Consider the following 23,906-nt stretch of genomic DNA (forward strand, 5'->3'; position numbering starts at 1 on the left):
TTCCCTTAGTGGGTGCATGCAAAGAAGGCAATTGGTCCATGGACTGGTGCATTTTGAATGACCACCAAATCCCTCTTTCATTTTTTATTATCACATTTTTGCAAGTATCAAAAACACTCTCACTCTTCTCCTTTCTCTCCCAATTTCAGCCAAAGGAGAAGAAGAACAAGGAGGTGTTTTTCAAGTGTTAAAATCCTAGCTAAAGGTGTGTTGTTGGAGCTTGGGGTATACAAGCTTGAGGAGCTTCTCCGTTGGAGTTCTTGCCCTTCCGTCATCTCCTTCTTCACCCGGTTTTGCTACTTGAAAGGTAGTTATGACATGCATGGACTTATAGTGACATGCATGTATTAGATAGTATGTATTTCGTATTTGGATCCGATTTTGGGTTTTACATGTATAAAATTGGTTTTATACACTATAAACTAACAAGATTTAAATCTTTTATCCGCTGCGTTTTTCATACAATTGGAGTTTTATGACTTTGATAATCTTGTTAAAACTCAACAATGGCATCAAGAGCCGCTTATATGAATGCATGCTTCATTAGATCCAAAAATTTTCGGGTTTATGGTGAGTTTTACCATATGGCCGAAAGTTTTTGGGGTTTTGGTTTCCCCATGGTTTTTCAAGGTTATACTTTACATGCATGTGGTAATCTTGAAAAAACTAGGTCATTTGGATGATTGTTTACTTTGTTTGGACAAAACCCGAAACTTTCGGTTTGGTTAAAGTTGGGCCGAAAGTTTTGAGGGAAAGGGGAACCATTTTTTGGTATTGGATTATTGCATATTTGGATGTGTAATAGATGTTCATAACCTAGCCATGGCCTTGTGTTTGGTTGTATGATTGTGTTGTGGTTGATAATTTATTAGATATGGTTGTAATATTATTTGGGTTTTATAATCTATTTATTCATTCATTTGGTTTGTAATAATAAATAGGTTAGATGTATTTCTTTTACTAGAAAAATGTATTAGGATATATTTTGTAAAAGAAGATGCAATGAAGGAAACCCAAGTAAAAGATGGAGACCACAACACGAAGTGAACACTTGGAGCATTTTGATGCGGGATCAAGTGGGAGTTCACCGACACAAGTTCATGTTCTTATGGGTCCCTTAGGAGAGACTTTTTGGCACACTTGTCTTCGGTCAACAAGTGTAGTCAATAATAGGAGGCTATGGTTATGAACATGTGATTGTATAATGTATGCTTGTTTGGTTGATTTACTTTTGTTTGTGCTATTACAATATGGATTGCTAACAATTTAAAATCAACAACTTGCATAAAATTGGTTCCTTAGAAATCGTTAGGCAATAAAATTGGTTTTATTAAAGGCTAGTGATTTCATAATAAAATGGGTTTATTTATAGGAACTTTGAAAATCGGTTTTTCAACTAAGTACCATACATTTGAATGCATGCAAATGGAAGGTACATTAATTGTTTTCCAATCTAGAATTTAGAAAACGAAAAAAAAATCCCTTTTAAAAAAAATAAAAAAAAAAATAAGTCGAACACCATCCTTTTATACAACACTCGAATCACTTGGGAACTCAATATGTGATAAAGGTCACCTAACCATGTTGGAGGAAACTTGTGAGTTTGAGGTGGGTTTACCATATTTGTGGGATAAATGTCACCTAACCACTTGTATGTGTAAACTCACACGTGTGTATGAGTAGGACGACTTAAATTGGAAACCATGTGAATAGGGTCACCAAAGCATGGTATACAATGGTGTTGATGGGATTAAACATGCCAACTAAACATAAGATGTTTAACCGATCCCATAAAACTAGAAGTTGCAAAGGGTTGCAATCGTCAAGCGTTGACTACCTTGTTAATTTAAATAGTAGGATAAAGGTCACCTAACTACTATTTGAATGTAACGTTGGGTTCTAGATTTTAATCATTAATCGTCTTGGAGACATAAAGGGTATTAAAGATTAAAATAATTGATATCGAAAATACTAAAATTGAGCTTTGTTATGTTTGTAGATGGCCGCAATCAACAATCCACCTAACGTTATTATTCCACCCGTAAATAACCTATCACTAAGATCTATTCTCGATAAGGATCGTCTAAACTATACCAACTTTATGGATTGGTATCGTAACTTGAGAATCGTTCTCAAGCAAGAAAAGAAATACTACGTTATCGACGAACCTATTCCCGATGAACCTAGTGTTGACGATGCCGAAAACTATAACAATTGGGTAAAGCACAAAGAGGATTCGATGCAAGTTTCTTGCCTCATGTTGGGAACTATGATTCCCGAAATTCAAAAGGATTTTGAACTTCATGGGGCATACGACATGATCACCCAACTTAAGGAAATGTTCCTTACACAAGCTAGGTGGAGCGCTTCGAAACGGTTCGAGCGCTTCATGCGTGTCGTATGGAAGAAACCCAATCCGTTTCCTCCTATGTGCTTAAGATGAAAAGCCACATTGATCGTCTCGAGCGCCTTAATTGTCCTGTCTCTAAAGAGTTAGCCACGGATTTGATCCTAAATGGCTTAACTAAAAAGTTTTAGACATTTGTTATGAATTATAACATGAATGGGTGAGACAAGAGCATTGGTGAACTTCACGCAATGCTCAAGACGGCCGAGACGGGAATGGGTAAAAAGGTTTTTCCCGTTCTAACAATCAATGAAGGGGGTAATAGGAAGAGGCACCACCTGGAACCTAAGGCAAAGGTTGCCAAAGGTAAGGGACAAGTCATGGCTAAGTTCAAGGGAAAGGCGAAAGCGGGACCACCCAAACCGAAAGAAAAGAAGCCAAAGGTTTGCGCGGAGGATCCGTGCTTTGGATGTGGGGAGATAGGGCATTGGATGAGGAATTGTCCAACCTATCTAAAAGAGTTGAAAGCTAAGAGGGATGCGGGGCAAACCTCGGGTACAAAAACTTTCATGATTCATGTTGATTTTAATATTATTTCCTCTAACACATGGGTATTGGGTACCAGATGTGGAACTCATATTTGCAATTTGTTGCAGGGGTTCAAAGGAAATGAATGATTCAAGAAGGGAGATATTAGTCTCTTCATGGGCAACGGAGCAAAGGTTATTGTCGAAGCCCGAGGGGACTATTTTTGAAGCTTCCAAATGGTTTGGAAGTAATTTTAAATAATGTTTTGTATGCTCCTAGTTTGACTAGGAATATTATCTCCGTTTCCTTGTTAAGACAATATGGTTATGATTTCAATTTCATGGATGATTGTATTTATGTTTTCATGAATGATGTATTTTATTTTAAAGCAATGCCATCTAATGGCATTTATGAATTGGTTCATAATAACACATCTTATGATAACATATTATACCAATCAAGCACTAAAAGACTCAAAATGGATTTGAGTAAAACTTATCTTTGACATTGTCGCCTTGGTCATATAAACAAAGATCGCATACATACATTTCAAAAGAATGGTCTTGTGGAATCAAGTGAAGGTGATTCATTTGATAAATGCGAGTCTTGTATATTAGGAAAAATGACCGAGGACCCCTTTAGTGGGACAAACGAAGGGGCAAAAGACTTATTGGGTATCATACATATAGATGTATGTGGTCCCTTTAAAGCAATGACAAGGAATGGTGAAAGATACTTCATTACCTTTATCGATGATTATAGTCGTTATGGGTATGTGTACTTGTTAAGACACAAAGATGAAGCTTTTGAAATGTTCAAAAACTTCCAAAATGAAGTACAAAATCAACTCGATAAAACCATCAAAGTACTTCGTTCGGATAGAGGAGGAGAATACCTAAGTGATGCTTTCCAAGATCATCTTAGGAGTTGTGGGATCATCTCACAACTTACTCCACCCGGAACACCACAACACAATGGTGTATCTGAAAGGAGGAATCGAACTCTATTGGATATGGTTCGATCTATGATGGCTAGAAGCACATTGCCTCTGTCATTTTGGGGTTTTGCTTTGCTCTCCGCGGCCCGTATTCTAAATATGGCCCCAACCAAGAAAGTGGAAAAGACACCTTTTGAAATATGGAATGGAAGGGCTCCATCATTATCATATTTAAAGGTATGGGGTTGCGAGGTTTATGTCAAGAACAACACCCAAAACAAACTTGAAAGTCGATCCACTAAGTGTATCTTTGTAAGATATCCCAAAGATTCTATGGGATATTATTTCTACAACCCAACCGAACAAAAGGTGTTCGTTGCTCGAAAGGCCGAGTTCTTGGAAACTAAGTTCCTTATGGAAGGTACTAGTAGAACGGTGGAACTCGAGGAGGATCGAGAACCACAAGCCGATACACGTTTGGTTGATACTAGCAGTCATCAAGAGGTTGTTGATAATGATCAAATGGTTGATCAAAACACACAAAACGTTCGCAAATCCGGTAGAATTAGTTATCCACCCAAAAGATATTTCATGGATGGATGCTATGTGGTAGATTCGGATGAACCCACCACATACCGTGATGCAATGTCACAATTCGATTGTGACAAATGGCTTGAAGCCATGAACGTTGAGATGCAATCCATGCATGACAACCAAGTATGGGATTTGGTTGTACCACCTCTTAATTCCAAACCGGTTGGAAGTAAGTGGGTCTTTAAGAAGAAAACCGATATACATGGAAACTTGGATACTTATAAAGCAAGACTTGTAGCAAAAGGTTTCACTCAAACTCAAGGGGTTGACTGTGATGAAACTTTTTCTCCCGTAGCAATGCTAAAGTCTATTAGGATATTGTTTGCCATAGCCGCACATTATGACTATGAGATATGGCAAATGGATGTCAAAACCGCTTTTCTAAATGGACATCTTGAGGAAGATGTCTATATGGCTCAACCCGAGGGTTTTGTCGATCCACAACATCCTAACAAAGTATGCAAGTTAGAGAAATCAATCTATGGATTGAAACAAACATCTAGAAGTTGGAATCACCGATTTGATGAAGAAGTTAAGAAATTTGGATTCATCAAAAATGGTGATGAAGCTTGTGTGTATAAGAAAGCTAGTGGGAGCATCATTACCTTCTTAGTATTGTATGTTGATGACATACTACTATTTGGGAATGACATTCCAACCATGGAATGTGTAAAAGCATGGCTTGGAAGTTGCTTTTCCATCAAAGATCTTGGTGAAGCCGCCTATATTTTGGGAATAAAGATCTATAGGGATAGATCAAGGCGGTTGATAGGTTTAAACCAAAGTGCATACATTGACAAAATCTTGAAAAGGTTCAAGATGGATAACTCTAAGAGAGGCTTGGTACCTATTCAAAGAGGAACGATATTGAGTGCGTCTCAATGTCCAAGCTCAAAGGAAGAACAAGATAAAATGAATGGGATCCCATACGCATCGGCTATTGGATCCATCATGTATGCAATGGTATGCACTAGACCGGATGTGTCATGCGCTTTAAGCATGACAAGTAGATTCCAACATAATCCGGGAAGTAACCATTGGATGGCGGTCAAGAGTATATTGAAATACCTTAGAAGGACTAAGGACATGTTTCTAATATACGGTTCGGGTGAGGAGGAACTCGTTGTAAAGGGTTACACGGATGCGAGTTTCCAAACCGATCGAGATGATTCTCGATCATAATCGGGATATGTGTTCGTTATGAATGGTGGGGCAATCTCTTGGAAGAGCTCAAAACAAGATGTGGTAGCTTTGTCCACCACAGAATCGGAATACATCGCCGCATCATTGGCAGCTCAAGAAGCTGCGTGGATTTGGAAGTTCATTGCCGACCTAGGGGTGGTCTGTACCATTCAGGACCCTCTAGAAATCTTTTGTGACAACGAGGGTGCGATTGCTCAAATCAAGGAACCTCGTGCTCATCAAAAGACGAGGCACATTGAGCGGAGGTTCAACTACATAAGGGATGAAGTTGAGAAAGGAAATATATGTATTCGCAAAGTTCACACCGATCAAAACATTGCGGATCCACTCACGAAGCTCCTTGAAAGGCCAAAGCATGAAGGTCACACTTGTGCCTTAGGACTTCGATATTCTAGTGATTGGATATGATCGAATCTTGTATTTGGATATCGGAACAATTGTAATTTGACTCATCATATGATTATGGTTAATGATTATGATATTTTGAGTTATGTTCCATTTTAGCATGTTTAAATCCATGAATAAGTTAATTATTCTAAATGTCCATAGTCGTTCATATTTGTGGGAACAAATATGAAGGTAAGACTATTATGAACTAGGATTGGTGGATATTCATGGGATATGAATATAGAGCAAGGGTTGCTGCCAAGGTTCATAGATATTTATGGGTTATAAATATTGGACTGACCCGCTCTCAAATATTACTACATGGAATCCTTGTGATTGATCATAAGTAAATTTGAGTAAAGGCGAATATCATAGTATCCTCCGACCCGAGATACATATTGGGTCTTGATATTCACCAAGTATTATACTTTGACTTAGTTCTTAGCTGTTCTGAAACATGACAGTACACAAGGCTAAGATCAGGTCTAGTACAAGGTGATTGTGAGAGACGCATGTAGTCAAGAGGGGATTTGTCCCTCTTATTCGTTGAGAGTGAGATGTCTAAGGCCTGAAAGTTAAATCAACAGAGAATGATCACTCTGTGTCTCTGGATTTGACATGACATCTGTGGTAAAAGGATAAATGACAGATGTACCTAAATCATTCAAGTAAGGGACTTGAAGGGGATGATGTTATTGAATGACACTTTGTCATGCGTATTAGGGGTAGTAAACCGTAGTTAGGCGGTATTTGCTACTTGCATCAATCTTCTATGTATCTTGTGCAAGTGGGAGATTGTTGGACTCGTTATGCCCAAGACACATTATTATTGATGTGGCTAGTACGTCATGATCCAAGTCGGGTCATACCCAATTACAAGCTAGACAAACACCGATTATATTTGTTTATATATGATATGATCATAAGTAAATAAATATAGACACTTATGTTATTTGGAAAGGATTTCTAAATACAATATACTTGTGAAATGAATAAATCATATGGATGATTTATATTTTGAGAGAGAGAACATTTCATAGTGTTATTTAAAATGATTAATAAATAACAATATGTGAAAATGGCTACCAAGCATGTTACCTATATTGTGTTATGATTATTTTTGGAAATAACACAATTGAGTTTTATGATATAAAAAAAATAAAATAAAAAATAATAATAAAGGAAGAGGGTGGCCGCCCCCCCCCCCCCCTTTTTCTCCTTTCATTTTATATTATTATTTTTCTCTTAGTGGGTGCATGCAAAGAAGGCAATTGGTCCATGGACTGGTGCATTTTGAATGACCACCAAATCCCTCTTTCATTTTTTATTATCACATTTTTGCAAGTATCAAAAACACTCTCACTCTTCTCCTTTCTCTCCCAATTTCGGCCAAAGGAGAAGAAGAACAAGGAGGTGTTTTTCAAGTGCTAAAATCCTAGCTAAAGGTGTGTTGTTGGAGCTTGGGGTATACAAGCTTGAGGAGCTTCTCCGTTGGAGTTCTTGCCCTTCCGTCATCTCCTTCACCCGGTTTTGCTACTTGAAAGGTAGTTATGACATGCATGGACTTATAGTGACATGCATGTATTAGATAGTATGTATTTCGTATTTGGATCCGATTTTGGGTTTTACATGTATAAAATTGGTTTTATACACTATAAACTAACAAGATTTAAATCTTTTATCCGCTGCGTTTTTCATACAATTGGAGTTTTATGACTTTGATAATTTTGTTAAAACTCAACAGTATATTCATAATTAATAAAAGTCATATTCATTGAACAACAAAAAAGGAACTGCAACCATATAAATCTTACAAATTTGAACATATATCCAGCAAAGTTATTAAAAAACCAACATAAAATTGATTTAGTATTATTCAATCAATCAATAAGGATAAACGAAACATGGACATCAATAAGCTTTTAAAATCCGTAGTTTTCAATTACTTACTGGCAGTGTAATCCACATAATATTGCCCATTCCAGGAAGATCTTCGTCTAACGCGTTTCGTGGACGACTGAGAAGGGCAATTAAGAATCAAAATCAAAGAAGAATAAATAAAATTCACTGAATCAAAATAAAAGCAGAAAAAATAATACAATAATAATAAGCACGAGCCAAGTTCTGAAGAAGACAATACAAGTCCTGGTGCCAGATAGCCTGTTGCCTGTTGTTCGGTTCAGAAACTTCCAACAAACAGAAGGCAGATTGCACAAGCTGAACTCTCATTTATATAATGATTAAATGATGATTGAAATAGTAGAGTCTATAGACAATAGAGTTCATCACAGTTGCCATCATACTGGTAAACATATCGGCTAAGTTATCATATAACGATTTTTAATCGTAATCTTGCAAAAGAAAAACATCAATTCCTTAAATAAATACTAAGCAAATTCCTATTTAAACACTAAGAACAAATGGATCAAATCAAAAAGAAGAAAACATTGATTCGTTTGAATAACATGAAAACATAACAGAAATTTAACAAACATTTGAACTAATAAAAGCAACATTAAGGCAAATTAAACATAGAAGCAAAATTATATGAAAGAAAATGTGTAGGAACGAATTGTGTACCTAACCGCCAGCGCCAGATATAACAAACCTGTTTTCTGATCGTAATCGAATAATACGGTGGCAGATCTGATCGAATAAGAAGCGGATCGTCAAGACATGAATGATAATATGATATTATGATAAGAATTGTAGGATTGAAGAGAAGAGACAATGGATTTTGGGTAACTGGTTTAGGGTTTGTATGATGCACAGCTAGCTATTCATGAGTGGTTAGGTTAATAGATATGAATCGGGCTGGCTATAAGAAACGGGTTTCTAAATGGACTGTGGTGTGGGAGGCGGGAATGGGAGAAAGAATGTTGTAAATAAAAGACACGTGGCTTGAATAAACTTTTATTTATTAGTAATACTAGATTAGAACTCGTGTAATACACGGGCGGGTAATAAAGTTAAAATAAAACTAATAATATGAATAACTGCTTAAGTCCAACAATTATTGTTCACATAATATATTTTCTTTCAACTTATAGATTTAAATTTCTCCGATAAACCAAAGCCTACTTAAGTCCAGCAAGAAAGACATAATCACCACAAGTACAGCTGGAAATCAATCCCTTACCTGAACACAGAAACGTTAGAAAAGCCTTTTTATATGGTAATTTTTACTTCCAACTTTAATGATCCACACCATACAAATCATAGTAAAATATATTGTTAAGAGAGAATTTGATTTTTCAAGTGTCAAAAGACTAGTTAGATTCTCATGTGGCAAATCAAATAACAGTTTTGATAATGCTTACCGTTTCTCTGAATGTGATCTTATGAACTCGCTGAATTCTTTGATAAGATTTGGATTAGTAAATAAGCATCTAAATAAATTAATTGTTTTACTTTACGATTTACAGTAGCCATTAAAAAAAATAAGTTTTGACAAAATAGATGCTGCAAGTACATCTAATGGCTAATAATCTGTTAGTGATAAAGATGCTGGCCGTGTAGAAGTTGTAAATATGGTGTTTAAAATTAATTAGTAAATGTTAATGATGATATAAAGGGTGCCTAAGTTTAACAACGATTATAGTAGTGTTCGAATAATATTCTCTGCGCTGTAATGCCTAATGGCTAATGCACTTAAAAAAGCATGATAATCATTTGAGTTTGATAATCTTTCTTTCACCTTCTCATCAAGACTAATTACTTGTTCACAGAAACCTGCTCAAAACTAATTTAAATAAAAGATTTTACTTCAGTTTTTAGGTGAAATATGGTATAAAATTGACTATTACACCCTTCTTTAGTTAATGAGAAGTAATACAAATGTGAAATATGGTATAAAATTGACTATTACACCCTTCTCATAATCTCAAATACAAAATAAGAGCCTAATCATGAATAGCAACAGGTCAAATACAAAACTATATTAAGACTTTTCTAAGACTTTATGGCCCGGTCCGCGCTTATATGCAAAAACTATATTAAGCTATGTATTAGTGATGTTAGATGCACGTGTTGAAAATAAATAACTTTATTTGACATCAAAATGCATTGCTTAAACAAAAGAATTTTACTAAAATACTTTATTAAAATGCAATGCTTAGCCGTAATCTTGCACCTAGTATGGAATTTATAAACATGTAATAATCTGTTAATTAACAGGAAAGATCTACAATAGTTAAAACACACATTAATACTAAAATATTTTATTATATTTATCTTCTAATGCATCATAATCGCATTTTATTATATACAGTATACCTTTTATTGCATCAGAAAACATTTTATTATATGTTCCTTTACTAAAGACTGTTGCGCAGGTGCAGCTAAAGGATGCAAATTTAAATATAAAAATCAAGGGTTAAGCAAGCAAAAGAAAATACAAATATAAAATGCCACCCGAAACATGATTAATAAATGAATTATGTTTTAAGGGAATCATTGAAATAGGAACCTTACAATCTTTATGAAAAACGCATCCCTCATAATGACCTCCGAACCTGTCATCATAAGTTCATTTAGAATGACCATCAATAATAGGGCAATAACTGATAATGATATGGATTTCTGACTTGAGGAAGATTTTTTTTAATCCACCTTATAAAGAGTACAAAAACAGGTAAATAACTAACCTTTGTTAATTGACATTTATCCTCTCAATTTTCTTCACCAATAAAGAGTTTTGAAACATTGAAATGATTAGGCACCCATGCATATCCTAAAAAACCAAAATACTAAAATTAAATTCATCTAGTTAATAAATAGGGGCGTTTACATATTTCCCCTTCCTAAACTTTGAAATTACATATTTCCCCAAACAATGCTTAAAATACATTTTGCATTAAAAACTTGTATTTTGGGGAAATATTTGTTTAGAAAGGGGAAATAGGTAAAAATCCCTTAATAAATATATGAAAATAAAGTTGTAAAGATTTTAAACACACTGTTATAAACTTCCTTGGACGCATGTAGTTCACAATTGACGTACATGTTTCTGGAACTATTGTCGTTTCCTCTTTTCTTGAATTCTCTTTAGTTAATCCTCATTGAAATCAAAAGATTTGTTAAAACTTATCGATTAAATAACTTATACTTGTCAAATCGTTGAATAAATATGACTTAGGAAGATGATGAATCTGTAAAAAAAAAAATAGGGTTTGTTGAGATTAGGTATTTAGTGATAGTATAGAAGGAATTAATTGAAAAATCACAATAAATACCTTGTCGAATCATTGAAATATGATGAATCTGTGAATGGATGCAATAACGGTGATGGAGAAAATCGATGATGGAGAGAACTATGATAGGATTTGTTTGAGGAAAATCGTTGATGAAAGAGAGAAATAATTCAATTGATTATGGGTTTGGTACGGGTGCTTGGAGACGAGTACATGTTAAACCAAAACTGAACCGGATTAAACTTTTAATGAGATTGATAGGCTGCTTTACTAAAGAAACAAAGAAAGAAAAAGATTAGTAATGGGGGACGGGGACCAAGCCCTACCCCGCATCCGCCATCACAAACACAGAAGCAATAGTGCTTTCTTTGGTGATATTAACAACCGGATTCCAAACCCGCCATCCCTTCCCAAGACACTGACATCAGTTTTACCGCGTGGTGAAGTATATACCTGAACATGGGTACCAAGGGTGTTACATAAATTTCAATAATTTCTTATTTGAACTTGTTGATTTAAACATAGGATGGCGAACTATCGAAAGACACAAATTAATTTAATAATGTATAAGGTGTGGACTCTTACCCCACCACTTAGGTTGTTCATTATGCCTGTTCAAAGGGTAAGATCCGACCCTTTTACCTACTACTCTACTCGGACCCTTTACCCTTTTAGGAAGAAATGTGGACCTGAGACCCTACCCTCTAAACAATAAAAGGGTCAGGTATAAATAAGGGTTTCAAGGGTCTAACCCTTTACCCTTTAAGGCAGTAATTACATCTCCTTTTCTGCATTTACTAGTTGCATATCTTATATATGACTTTAATATATAAATCCTAGATCAATTATACTTTCATTTAATAACATAGTAAAGTCTAACTTTAAAAGTTTATCAACCATTTGAACTTATACAAATAATATTCAAATTCACAACTTACATGTAGAGAATAATCCAGTGATTCCCATGTATATGTTTCCTAGCCCTTTATTTTATTTTTCTTAGTAGTTTGGAAATTTCTGATGAATTATATATGAAATACAAACCTCTCCTAAACTTAAAATTAATCGCGAATCTGATGTATATCTATCTAGAAACTAGTAAACGGGTCAAGTGTCTGAAAAAGGGTCGGACCCTTGAAACCTTTTTACCCTTTAAGATGAAATTTAAATACCCAACCCGACCCTTATTATATATTCGGGTCTATAAGGTGTGGACTCTTACCCCACCACTTAGGTTGTTCACTGTAGGGGGGGGGGGGGGATTTCGGGTTATTATGTTCCAGTAATTGAATCGTTCGGAACCAAATGATAGAGTCTAGAATCTAGACTCAAACAAACGATTCAATTACTGAAACATAATAACCCGATTCGAGATGGGAGGTCTTTGATTACCCAATTCGAGATGGGAAGTCTCCAATACAAGGTTAAAGAAAACCTAATACTTAGATAATAATAAACATTCCTTCACTATAACAAAAGATATAAATAAACACTAGTAGAATGGTGACTTGCCCTAAACTTTAGCTACCCTTTATTAATAGAATAATAACCGGTCCTAAATTTCAGCTACTCATTAACCCATTCCCTCTTTTAATAATTGATTTGACCAAGATATGGGACCGTATCAATACTGGTTCCGTTGCCGGGAAACATTTAAAGGAATGATGGTGCAAACCGGGGGTAGCGGTGGTAGCAGTCTTACATCAAATCAAATCACTGCTCAATTGGCAGCCATCACCGCCAAGCTCGACACCATACTCTAACGATTGAGGGGTGATGTTGCAGAAATCAAGTCCCAAATGATAAGATATGGTGGCTATTGTGAAAACGCATATACGGATCGGAAGAACATGGGGGTGGAGGACGGTTTAATGGCCGATAAAAGAGGCGAGATGGTCAACTCTTATAACAAGAAAAATCGTCATCAGATTTTGGAAATTAAATCTGATGAACCTAATGCCATGAGTTTGGTCCTTGAATCCGAGTCCAAAGTTGACCATACAAAGCCCAACAAAAACCTAGTAGCAACACCTGCCTTCAAACCTAACTTATCTTATCAGTTATTACACAGTCATTGCAATCCACTACTAAAATCCTTCCACACATATATGATCTGTGAAGCACAGGCGATTCCTAACATGCAAATTGTTGGAATCAGGGGAAGCGGAAAAGAATACCGACACTGAACAACCAACTGCAATTTCCGCGGACACACATGATAAGAAGAAAATCGTTGTAATCAAAGAAATGGCAGGACCTTCATAGTCCGCTCTAGCTTATGGATGGATCTATGAAGCGGGTCAGCCTATAATTGAATAGTTGATCGCCTGGCACAACTATCATATTTTCAACTTGAGGACAAGTCGTTTGTACGGCCGGGATGTATTGATACGATCCCATATCTTGGTCAAATCAGTTATTAAAAGAGGGGATATCTGGTTAATGAGTAGCTGAAATTAGGGCTGGTTATTATTCTATAATTAAATGGTAGCAGTTTAGGGCAAATTATTATTCTACTAGTACTTATTTATATATTTTGTTCCAGTGAGGAGGGAGTAAATGTTTATTATTATCAAAATATTAGGTTTTCTTTAACCTTGTATCGGAGACTTCCCATCTCGAATTGGATAATCGGAGACCTCCCATCTCGAATTGAGTTATTATGTTTCAGTAATTGAATCGTTTGTTTGAGTCTAGATTCTAGACTCTATCAGGGGCTTCTCATGGTCTGCGGATCTTATTATGCGGGTATCATTAATGACCCGCGGGTGCTATTGGTGATTCGCGGATCTCTTTTTTGAGTTAGCGGGTCACTTTTGCTACCCTACCTCTATAAATGCCGATTTTAATATGTTGAAAGCTTGGAGGGTATGCATAAGCTCACCAGAGTCGGCCCCCATCCCGCCACGGTCAAAGACAACGTCTACATTGGTCGATCAATCATCGTCTCAAGCCACGTCGGATGCTCGTTGTCAATTTAACTTAAACGATGAAGATCCCGATTTTCTTTTTGATGAAGCGGTTGAGTTACAACGCCCGGTCGGAGAGATAAAGCCAAGTCGGCGGTGAGAGGTGCAGAGTCTTCATCTAAAACGACTTCCTCGATGAGTTCCGAAGTGAGCTCGCGATTTGACAACTTGGAGCTTAAACTTTTCAAGATTGTCAATGTTAAAAATGAAACAAAGGAGGAAAATAAGATGCACAGGGAGAGGAAAAAAATGCACGCGAAATATAAAAGGATGCACGATGAGAGAAAAAAAATGCAGTTGGAACGGGGACGAGAAAAGGATATCAAGTTCCTCGCGAAGGATCTATCACATCTACAACCGAAAATGCAGGCTTTTTTGGAAAAGAAACGGGAAAGAATGCTAGCCAAATACGCGAACGAGGAAGACTACGGTGAGTATTAGTTTTATTTTAGTTCATTAAGTTAATTTATGTTTTTAACTAGGTTGTATGTTTTTTATTTTTATTTTAGTTTAAGTATTGAAATTTTTCTTTATAGATATAAATAATTTGATCACCTGTGGATATAAATTGCACACCCAGATATCAGCAACTTACTACTCAGTCTGTGTGTAACTTTGATAGTAACTACCCTTATGCGTGGATTTTATTAATAAATAAGCCAGAAACTATTGGAAAATATTAAATACAAATATGAGAATGATAAAGAGTGGAATAGATGTGTTTATCACAAAATTCAGTATTCATCCAAATAAGTGAATAGCATGTCATCTTTCTTAGACTTGCGTCTACTCAGCAACGCCTTGAGTAGACGTTTACTTTTGTTTGGTGGTTGATCGGTTTCTCTATACGTGTCTCTATGACTGTAAACGCGCATTGATGCCGATTTCTGATACTCTGGAACCTACAACACAAACAAACCATTGTGCAAAAAGAAACTTCATACTTTTGAATTTAGAAAATTTGACCTCGAAAGTCAAAGTGTGTGCATTACCCTTTGCCTACTGGGATTGGGAGTTTTGGGTCTCGAACTGGGCGTGGTTGGCCTACTTGCCAAAGACCCCGTACGCAACAGGGGAAATCGGAGTGGTGAAACTGATCTCTTATATGCTTCATCATAGAAATTGCATCAATGAGGATTTACATTTGGAGCTCATTATTGTCACTTGAAGCTACAAAATAATCTGCAAAAGGTATATTGAATGCATTCATACCTAAATCTTTTGGGGTCACTGCGCCAGCGAAGGCAAATGATCCGGGTTGCTGTGTAGAAGGAGACGTGGATCGCCCTTTTCTACATTTTTATCAATTTAATCTTTCAGCATTAACCATTAAAGTGCATAAAACTGAAAAAATAGACGAGACGTTTACCTAAATGAAGATGACGGGGTTTCTCTTATTGTAGCTCGAACGGCCGCGTATACAAAACAGAACCATAAGCACTTTTTATCATATATAAACATTTTAAACAATTGAATCTTTTTACCGTTCGTAAATTCATGCGAGTGGTTTTTATCTTCCAAACTACATCCTTGATACTTTGATTTAGTTCTAATACCGCCTTGCATGGTCTCTCCAACTGAAGTTTGATTTCATTATTAGATTACAGTTATCTCTTTGGATTAGAAGAAAGCCAAATGTCAAAAATATGAAGTGCTTTTGTTGTGCCAATTCTAGTCATTTAAACGTTTATATCTTTTTTGCCTAACACTTTGTTTTTTCTTGTTTTGGGTTTTTTACCATGGGCTTGGAGCTTGGACTCTTGGAGGCTGTTTAGAATTATTGGGCTCATGGTCTTTCAAGTCCCACATGGAAGCAGACACAATATATTATCAAGAGAAAGAAGATAAGGTTCAAGACACACATCCGTTGTTCTTCGCAAGCTATCGCTCTTTCTAAGTCTCGACCCAAATTAGGGCTTCCCTTTTATCTGCTACTTTCTGAGATACTCGGCTGATATAGTGCAGAATATTACTCGTAGTTTGTTCTTCTCTGATTCGAGTTGTTTCAGAAATCTTCTATTGTAACGAGTTGATGTTAATAAAAGGCAATATTACTAGTTTTGTGACATGGTACCAAAGCTCTGAGTCTCTGATCCGTCGCTCTTCCGCTTGGATCTGTTTATGGTGTATTTGGGTTCTCAGATTTGAAACCCTAACGACATTCTTGGCTTTTTTTCTTGATCTGGTTTACGTTTGAAGACGGTTTCTCTCATTATTTGCTGGCGGCATGTAACCCTAAGTGAAGGTTACGGCTGTTCTATTATTGCGGTGTTTTTTTGGTGAGATTGTTCCTTTACTCCTTGCTTTTTACTTCTTACTTATTCTTGCATTTAGGCATAATTTGGTTGATACCAGAGGATAATAGCCTGGTCTTGTGTGCATTAGGCATCTAGGAATATTTGTGCATCATTTGTTTGTGGTTTTATTTCTTGTGTATTAATTCTTACTAATTGTTATCTAATCTGTTAAAATGGATGATAGTGGTGTTGATGATGAGGTTCTTATTAGTAAACTTGATATTAGTAATCCTCTATATTTGCATGCTAGTGATTTGAGTAACTTGTCTATTGTTAGCATGAAATTGAAAGGCACTGAGAATTATTCTGTTTGGTCAAATGCTATGAAATTAGCTTTACAGGTTAAAAATAAATTAGGATTTGTTACAGGTAAGTGTATAAAACCAACTGAAAATGATGTGTTAGCTAATCAATGGGATAGGTGTAACTCAGTTGTGTTAACTTGGATTTTAAATTCTGTTTCTGAAGAACTTTATGTGGGTCAAGTTTACTCTCAAAGTGCTTTCGAGGTATGGGAAGATTTGAGGGATACTTATGACAAGGTTGATGGTTCTGTCGTTTTTAACTTGTATCAAAAAATAAATTCTCTAAATCAGAATGGATCAACCATGTCTGAGTATTATCGGCTCACCACAATGTGGAAACAGTTTGATGCCATGGTATAATTGCCCTCATGTTCTTGTCAGGCTTCAAAAGGTTTTAATGATTTTAGTCAATTAATCAAACTCATGCAATTTTTAATGGGATTAGATGATGTATATTAGCCGGTTAGAACCAATCTGTTAACTCGTGAACCTTTACCTATTGTCAAAACAGCCTTTTCGATTGTATCTAGGGAAGAGTCACACAGGTTCTCTAGTGGTTCTTCCAAAGGTCAATCGCAAAATGTCGGTTTCTTATCCAAAAATACTCAAAGTTTTGACAATAAGAAAAGGTTTAACAGAGGTCCTAATCCTAATCTTAAGTGTACTCATTGTAGTAAAATTGGCCATACGGTTGAAAGATGTTTTGAAATTGTTGGTTATCCCCAGTCAAATAGGTCTAAACCTGCTTCTAAACAGTTTTCTTCGAGTAATTCTTTTCCCACTAAAGGTTCTTCATCTAATTCTACTGTTAGTACCCTAACTCCTGATCAAGTGTCTAAATTGTTAGGTTTGTTAAATGAAAAAACTGATGAAGGACAACAAAGCTCTAATGTTGGAGGTAATTTTTTGTCAAATTTTTCAAGTGAAAATTTTAGAAAAAATATATTTTATTTTAATAGTAATAACACACCTAACCTAAGTTCTAGTTGGGTGGTTGATTCTGGTGCTAATCAGCACATGGTTATGAGTGACAAAAACATTTTTGATGCTATAGATGTAACTGAGTTTAATATTAGTGTGAAGCATCCAAATGGATCTAATGCTATGGTAACTAAAATAGGAAATTTTAAACTAAACAATGATGTCACTCTTACTGATGTGTTTGTAGTTCCAGAATATTATGTGAATCTCATGTCTGTTTATAAGTTAACTAAGGATAACAAGATGTTGGTCTTATTTAATGAATCAAATTGCTATATTCAGGATTCATTCACAAAGAGAACCCTGGTGACTGATAGTCAGGTTGATGGTTTATATCTTTTTGGTGAGTCTTTAAATACCTTTAAAGTTTGTTTTAATAGTTTTCATCAAGTTATATGTGGCACACTAGGCTAGGACATCCTGCACATCAAGTGTTAAATGCCTTAAAGTATGATCTAGGTATTAGTTCTATTGATGAGTCTTATCCTTGTGAAGTTTGTCACTTAGCTAAACAGCGTCGTGATCCGTTCCCTTTTAGTGATTACAAAACTAATAAGGTTGGTCAATTAATACATTTAGATGTCTGGGGACTTTATAGAGTTCAAAGCAAAGAAGGATATAGATACTTTTTAACTGTTGTTGATGATCTTTCAAGGGCTGTATGGGCATACTTAATGAAAAATAAAAGTGAGGTTTTCGATAATATTCAAAAAAAAATTAAGTTGCTAAAAAATCAGTTTGAAGTTAACATAAAAATGTTTAGGAGTGATAATGGGACCGAATTTGTTAATTCTCAAATGGAAAATTTTATCAAGCATCATGGTATTATGCATCAAACCTCGTGTACTCACACACCTCAACAAAATGGTATTGCCGAGAAAACATCAACATCTTCTTAATGTTGTTAGGTCTCTTTTATTTGAAAGTAATGTTCCTTTGAAGTTTTAGTCTGATTGTGTTTTGACTGCAACTTATTTGGTTAACAGGATCCCCTCTTCGATGTTAACTGGTAGGTCTCCTTATGAAGCATTGTTTGGATTAAAACCCTCTCTTAAACACTTGCGCAATTTTGGTTGTCTATGTTTTAGTAAAGTTTTAAATAATACAAATAAATTTGAAAAAATGTCAATTAAATGTGTTTTTCTTGGTTATTCTAATACTCAAAAAAGGGTATAAAGTTTGGGATTTAAGCAAAAAACAAGTTTTAATTTCTAGAGATGTCAAATTCTATGAGTCTATCTATCCTTTTAAAAATATTGAAATTCTTAAGGATTTGGAACTTAATGTTGACACTTCTTTAAATCGTCAAAAATTTTTAATATGTATTTTTCTGAAAAAAACAATGATTGTGCAAGTGAAAAAATTCCCAATGATGAAGAGGGGGAACAACATGTTTTAGCCAATGATCAACATCCTAGTGATAGTTCACCTTCTGGCAGTTGGCGGATAATCCTAGTGCTGTAGATCATGAGGTTGAAATATCTGATGAGGCATACTCTCCTGAGGGCTCAAATTCTTTTGATACCAATGAACTAGTATCGGTAAGGAGATCTACAAGAAATACGTGTTTACCAAAGAAGTTGCAAGAGTATGTTATTGAGGGTAAAGTTAAATATGGTCTAGAAAAGGTCTTAAATTATTCAAATTTGTCTTCTGAAAATTTGTGTTTGGTGTCTGTTCTAAATAAGAGTGTTGAACCAACTTGTTATAAACAAGCTTGCAATGATGAAAACTGGATAAATGCTATGAATGAAGAAATGAACGCATTAAATAGAAATAATACATGGGAAATGGTTGATTTACCTAAAACTAGAAAACCCATTGGTTGTAAATGGGTTTATAGGATTAAGTATAAGTCCAATGGTGAAATAGAGCGTTAAAAAGCTAGATTAGTTGCTAAAGGATTTTGTTAAAGAAAGGGTATTGATTTCGATGAAACATTTTCACCGGTTGTGAAAATGGTAACAGTTAGAACGGTTATTAGCTTAGCTGTTGAAAAAAATTGGAATTTGTATCAACTTGACATAAATAATGTTTTTTTGTATGGAGAACTAAGTGAAGACGTTTATATGTTACCTCCTGAAGGATATTTTTCGAAAAATGAGAATAAAGTGTGCAAACTAAAACGGTCTTTATATGGTTTAAAACAAGCTCCACGAATGTGGAATAAAAAACTTGTTAGTGTGTTAATCGGTTATGGTTTTGAACAAAGTAAAAGTGATTACTCTTTGTTCATAAAGTCTGATAAAGATATTTTAATCATTCTTTTAGTATATGTGGATGATATTGTCATAACGGGTAATAGTGAAACTGAGATAAACAAAATTAAGTCTATGTTAAAGACGTCTTTTCTGATTAAAGATTTAGGTTTACTTAAATACTTTCTTGGAATTGAGGTGTTAAGGTCCTCTAATGGGATTTGTTTGTCTCAACGAAAATATTGTGTTGAACTCTTAGCTGAGTTTGGTTTAACTGCTTCTAAACCGGTAAATACGCCAATTGATCGGAATCATGTAGTAACGAATGTGTGTAAGAAGGATGAAACCTTACTAATGATATTTCTGTTTATCAGAAATTAATTGGTAAGCTAATTTATCTTTCTCACACACGTCTTGATATATCATACTCTGTTCAATTCCTTAGTCAGTTTATGCGTAGTCCAACTCATGCACATTTGCAGTTGGCCTTTCGTTTGCTGAGATATTTAAAAAAATCTCCTCGTAAAGGAGTGTTGTTAAGTAAGGGTGGAGGTGTTGGATTAACTGCATATGCTGACTCGGATTGGGGAAAATGTCTTTCCACAAGAAGATCGGTGTTTGGGTTTTGTGTATTTTTTGGAAATTCTTTGGTCTGTTGGAAAAGTAAGAAACAACCAACTGTGTCTCGCTCTTCTGCAGAAGCAGAATTTCGTTCCATGGGTACTGTGACATCTGAGATTGTGTGGTTAATAAACTTGTTAAAAGAACTGAAAGTTGTTGTCGAATTGCCGGTTCCTTTGCACTGTGATAACAGTGCTGCTATTGCTATTAGTGCAAATCCTGTCTTTCACGATAGGACTAAGCACTTCGAGGTTGACTTGTTCTACCTTCGTGAGAAAATATCTTCCGGGCTAATTAAAATTATAAAGACAGATTCTGAAAAACAACTTGCTGATGTTTTCACGAAAGGTTTGTTTCCATCTCAACATGAGTTAATTTGTGACATGTTGGGTTTGCTAGATTTGTTTAAATGATAGAATTGAGGGGGGATGTCAAAAATATAAAGTGCTTTTGTTGTGCCAATTCTAGTCATTTAAACGTTTATATCTTTTTTGCCTAACACTTTGTTTTTTCTTGGTTTGGGTTTTTTACCATGGGCTTGGAGCTTGGACTCTTGGAGGCTGTGTAGAATTATTGGGCTCATGGTCTTTCAAGTCCCACATGGAAGCAGACACAATATATTATCAAGAGAAAGAAGACAAGGTTCAAGACACACAGCTTTTGTTCTTCTCTGGCTATTGCTCTTTCTAAGTCTCGACCCAAATTAGGGCTTCTCTTTTATCTGCTACTTTCTGAGATACTCAGCTGATATAGTGCAGAATATTACTCGTAGTTTGTTCTTCTCTGATTCGAGTTATTTCAGAAATCTTTTATTGTAACGAGTTGAGGTTAATAAAAGGCAATGTTACTAGTTTTGTGACACCAAAACAAAGGTTATAAAATGAAAGGTTACCAGGCAAGATGTATCTTTTATGGTACTTGGGGGTATTTGTTATTGCTGATTGCTCGGCAAGACCTTCGTGATCAAAACACCCCTGGGATGTTCCTAGTCTCTGAAATAATAAACTCAAAATCTAAACACTAGTGTTCTAAACTTCCAGACAAAACCGCATACAAAAAGATGGCGACTTAATATTTTATATATACCTGTCGAATGCATGAAACTCGAAGCTCCGTTTGAGAAAATTCATCCACTTCTTGGCCTAACATATCATTAAGTTTACACGACACAGCGCCCAAATGGTCCACGGTATTGACAAGGGCTTTGATGGCATAATCTTTTATTGTATCAACCACTCTGCAGACAGGGTGGAATTACTAAGTATTTGATTCAGTCATTCAGATAATCACAACCACACACGAGTGTGTGACTCACAATCGTTTTTGGTCATCATTAGTGTAAGATAGCTCGAAATATTCAGCAGCCGCGTACAGTTGTTTTCTCAGATTCTTCAAATCCTGAAACAAAATCAAGCATACGAAAAATGAGAGTTTTATCAACACATGAGCCGCGATAACATGAAATGATGAAAATTGAAATTGCCTTGAGACTGTCGGAAAACTGCAAGCTTTGTTGCATAGCCATTTCATCATAGTTTGCCGGTTCCGGCAATGTCTCCATTTCCTGAAATAACCAATATTCTAGATTGTAACTTAAAATAAACTCGGACAAAACAAAACATATGATGTCTTGCTTCTGATATTGTCTAGGCTTCTAACATTGTATAATGATTCAAGTTCAACAAAACTTCTTAAATAAGTTACTAAAACATGATCGCTATGAACACAAACACACATTACATTGTGACAAAAAAAATATTACAATTTCGCAACATACACCGACACGAGAAAATCCGTCTTACCTGATTATTGGGACTGAAACCGGCAGCAAGAGAATTAGAATTAGAAACAGATGTTTGTTTACTTTTCAGTTTTCACATTCGAAATATATAAGCAGAGAATAATCTTGTATATAAAAATGCAAATTTGACTAAACAAGAAGACAACAATAATTCAGGCGGTGAATATGGAAGTGAAGATTGCTTAAAAAGTGGCACAAAAAGTCCACGCAATTTATTAATGGCTAGAAACGTTAATGGGATACCATTATTAAGGCCATAATGTACGATGTAATTGATAAGTCGGATTCACGTTGCCATTTTATTATTCTTTTATGATAAAAATATATATATTTATAGGTTTTCTTATTTTACTAAAATTTATATAATATTAGACTCGTTTAGCCTCACAAGCTCTATCAAGTTTGGTGTACGAACGTCGAGTTTTTTTTTAAACAACATTCGATTTAAGCTTGAACTTGACTCAACTTTGTTTAAACTTAATTAGAATTAAGCTTTTCAATGAATGATATTAAAGTCTGTTAGGAAGAGAGGATACATCAATATCTTTAAGGGGTAGTTGTTGCAATAAATACAAAGGTAAGGGGGCCTTGCAGAACTATCAAGAAGTATACCCCACCAAAGTATAAAGCCACAATTCTTGCCTAAATTTGTAACTAACTACTGAAATGTTTTAAAAACCGGTACGTACCCGGTTGAATCTGGTTATATCGGGTTTTCGTAAGACAACTGATATTTAGAGTTCGGTATTTTTGGGCGGTTTGTTTGAATATCGTAACGCGGGTTTTTTTTTCAAAATATCGGTTTAAACCAACAAACCGATGTTAAATCTAAAATTTTTTTGATATTTTTTGTTGCCCTTTTTTTAAAAAATTGACTTTTAACATAACGGGTAAATTGAAACGAGTATGGTAAACAACAATACCTTAATCAAACCAACTTTGTATATGCAAATCCAATGTTGGTTTATTTACATATTTTGTAATTGACTAATTTCGTATACAAAATACAAACTTTCTATCTGACTCGACCGTTGTTAATGTGTGATAATTGGTTCAAGTTTGATGTGCATTAATGTACTTTTGGGTTAGTTTTTTGAGTTGAAATTGTATTTATAAGGAATTACAAGGTAAATTATTTACTCCGGTTGAACCTTTCAGTACATTCCGGTTCAACCAGTTATACAATTTTTGAACAAGTAAATACAAATTTTTAAAGCATTGCAACTAATTCATATAATCATATGTGATATTCTATTTATGCTTGTTAAATAATAAAATAGAACTGTTTGTCTTATAGTTGATTATGGATAATCATATCTTTAACTTGTAAATGACAAAACACCCTCCTTTACGTGTTAAGGTTGTTTAAGTGGCTAACGTGTATCGATTCCATCTTTTATAGAAAATGGTTATCAATTTAACATTTTCATTCTATCTATGCCAATTATGCTTTGTAAAAGGCAAATGCACTCATTTATAAGTTGTCCAAATGTAAACTTGCAATATTCAGCTCAAGACGGTCTTGGAAATCTCACGGTATTACCTT

General features: G+C 35.1%; 1 protein-coding gene across 1 annotated transcript; it reads right to left on the minus strand.

The window, feature by feature from the left end:
* Positions 1 to 15,295: 15,295 nt before the first annotated feature.
* On the minus strand, positions 15,296 to 22,391 carry LOC143614769 (protein ABIL2-like). The gene is made up of 6 exons (XM_077088106.1): positions 22,362 to 22,391; positions 21,875 to 22,123; positions 21,646 to 21,796; positions 21,452 to 21,551; positions 15,527 to 15,734; positions 15,296 to 15,449 (listed from the first exon to the last, which is right to left on the minus strand). The coding sequence occupies exons 2-6, from the start codon at positions 22,090 to 22,092 to the stop codon at positions 15,296 to 15,298; spliced, it is 831 nt and encodes a 276-aa protein (XP_076944221.1). The 5' UTR covers positions 22,093 to 22,123; positions 22,362 to 22,391.
* Between the last annotated feature and the right edge of the window lie 1,515 nt (positions 22,392 to 23,906).

This window comes from Bidens hawaiensis, unplaced genomic scaffold (genome assembly GCF_021521415.1).
Source record: "Bidens hawaiensis isolate Kalapana, Puna unplaced genomic scaffold, B.hawaiensis_p1.1 tig00002306_1, whole genome shotgun sequence".
In the NCBI taxonomy this organism is placed as follows: domain Eukaryota; kingdom Viridiplantae; phylum Streptophyta; class Magnoliopsida; order Asterales; family Asteraceae; genus Bidens; species Bidens hawaiensis.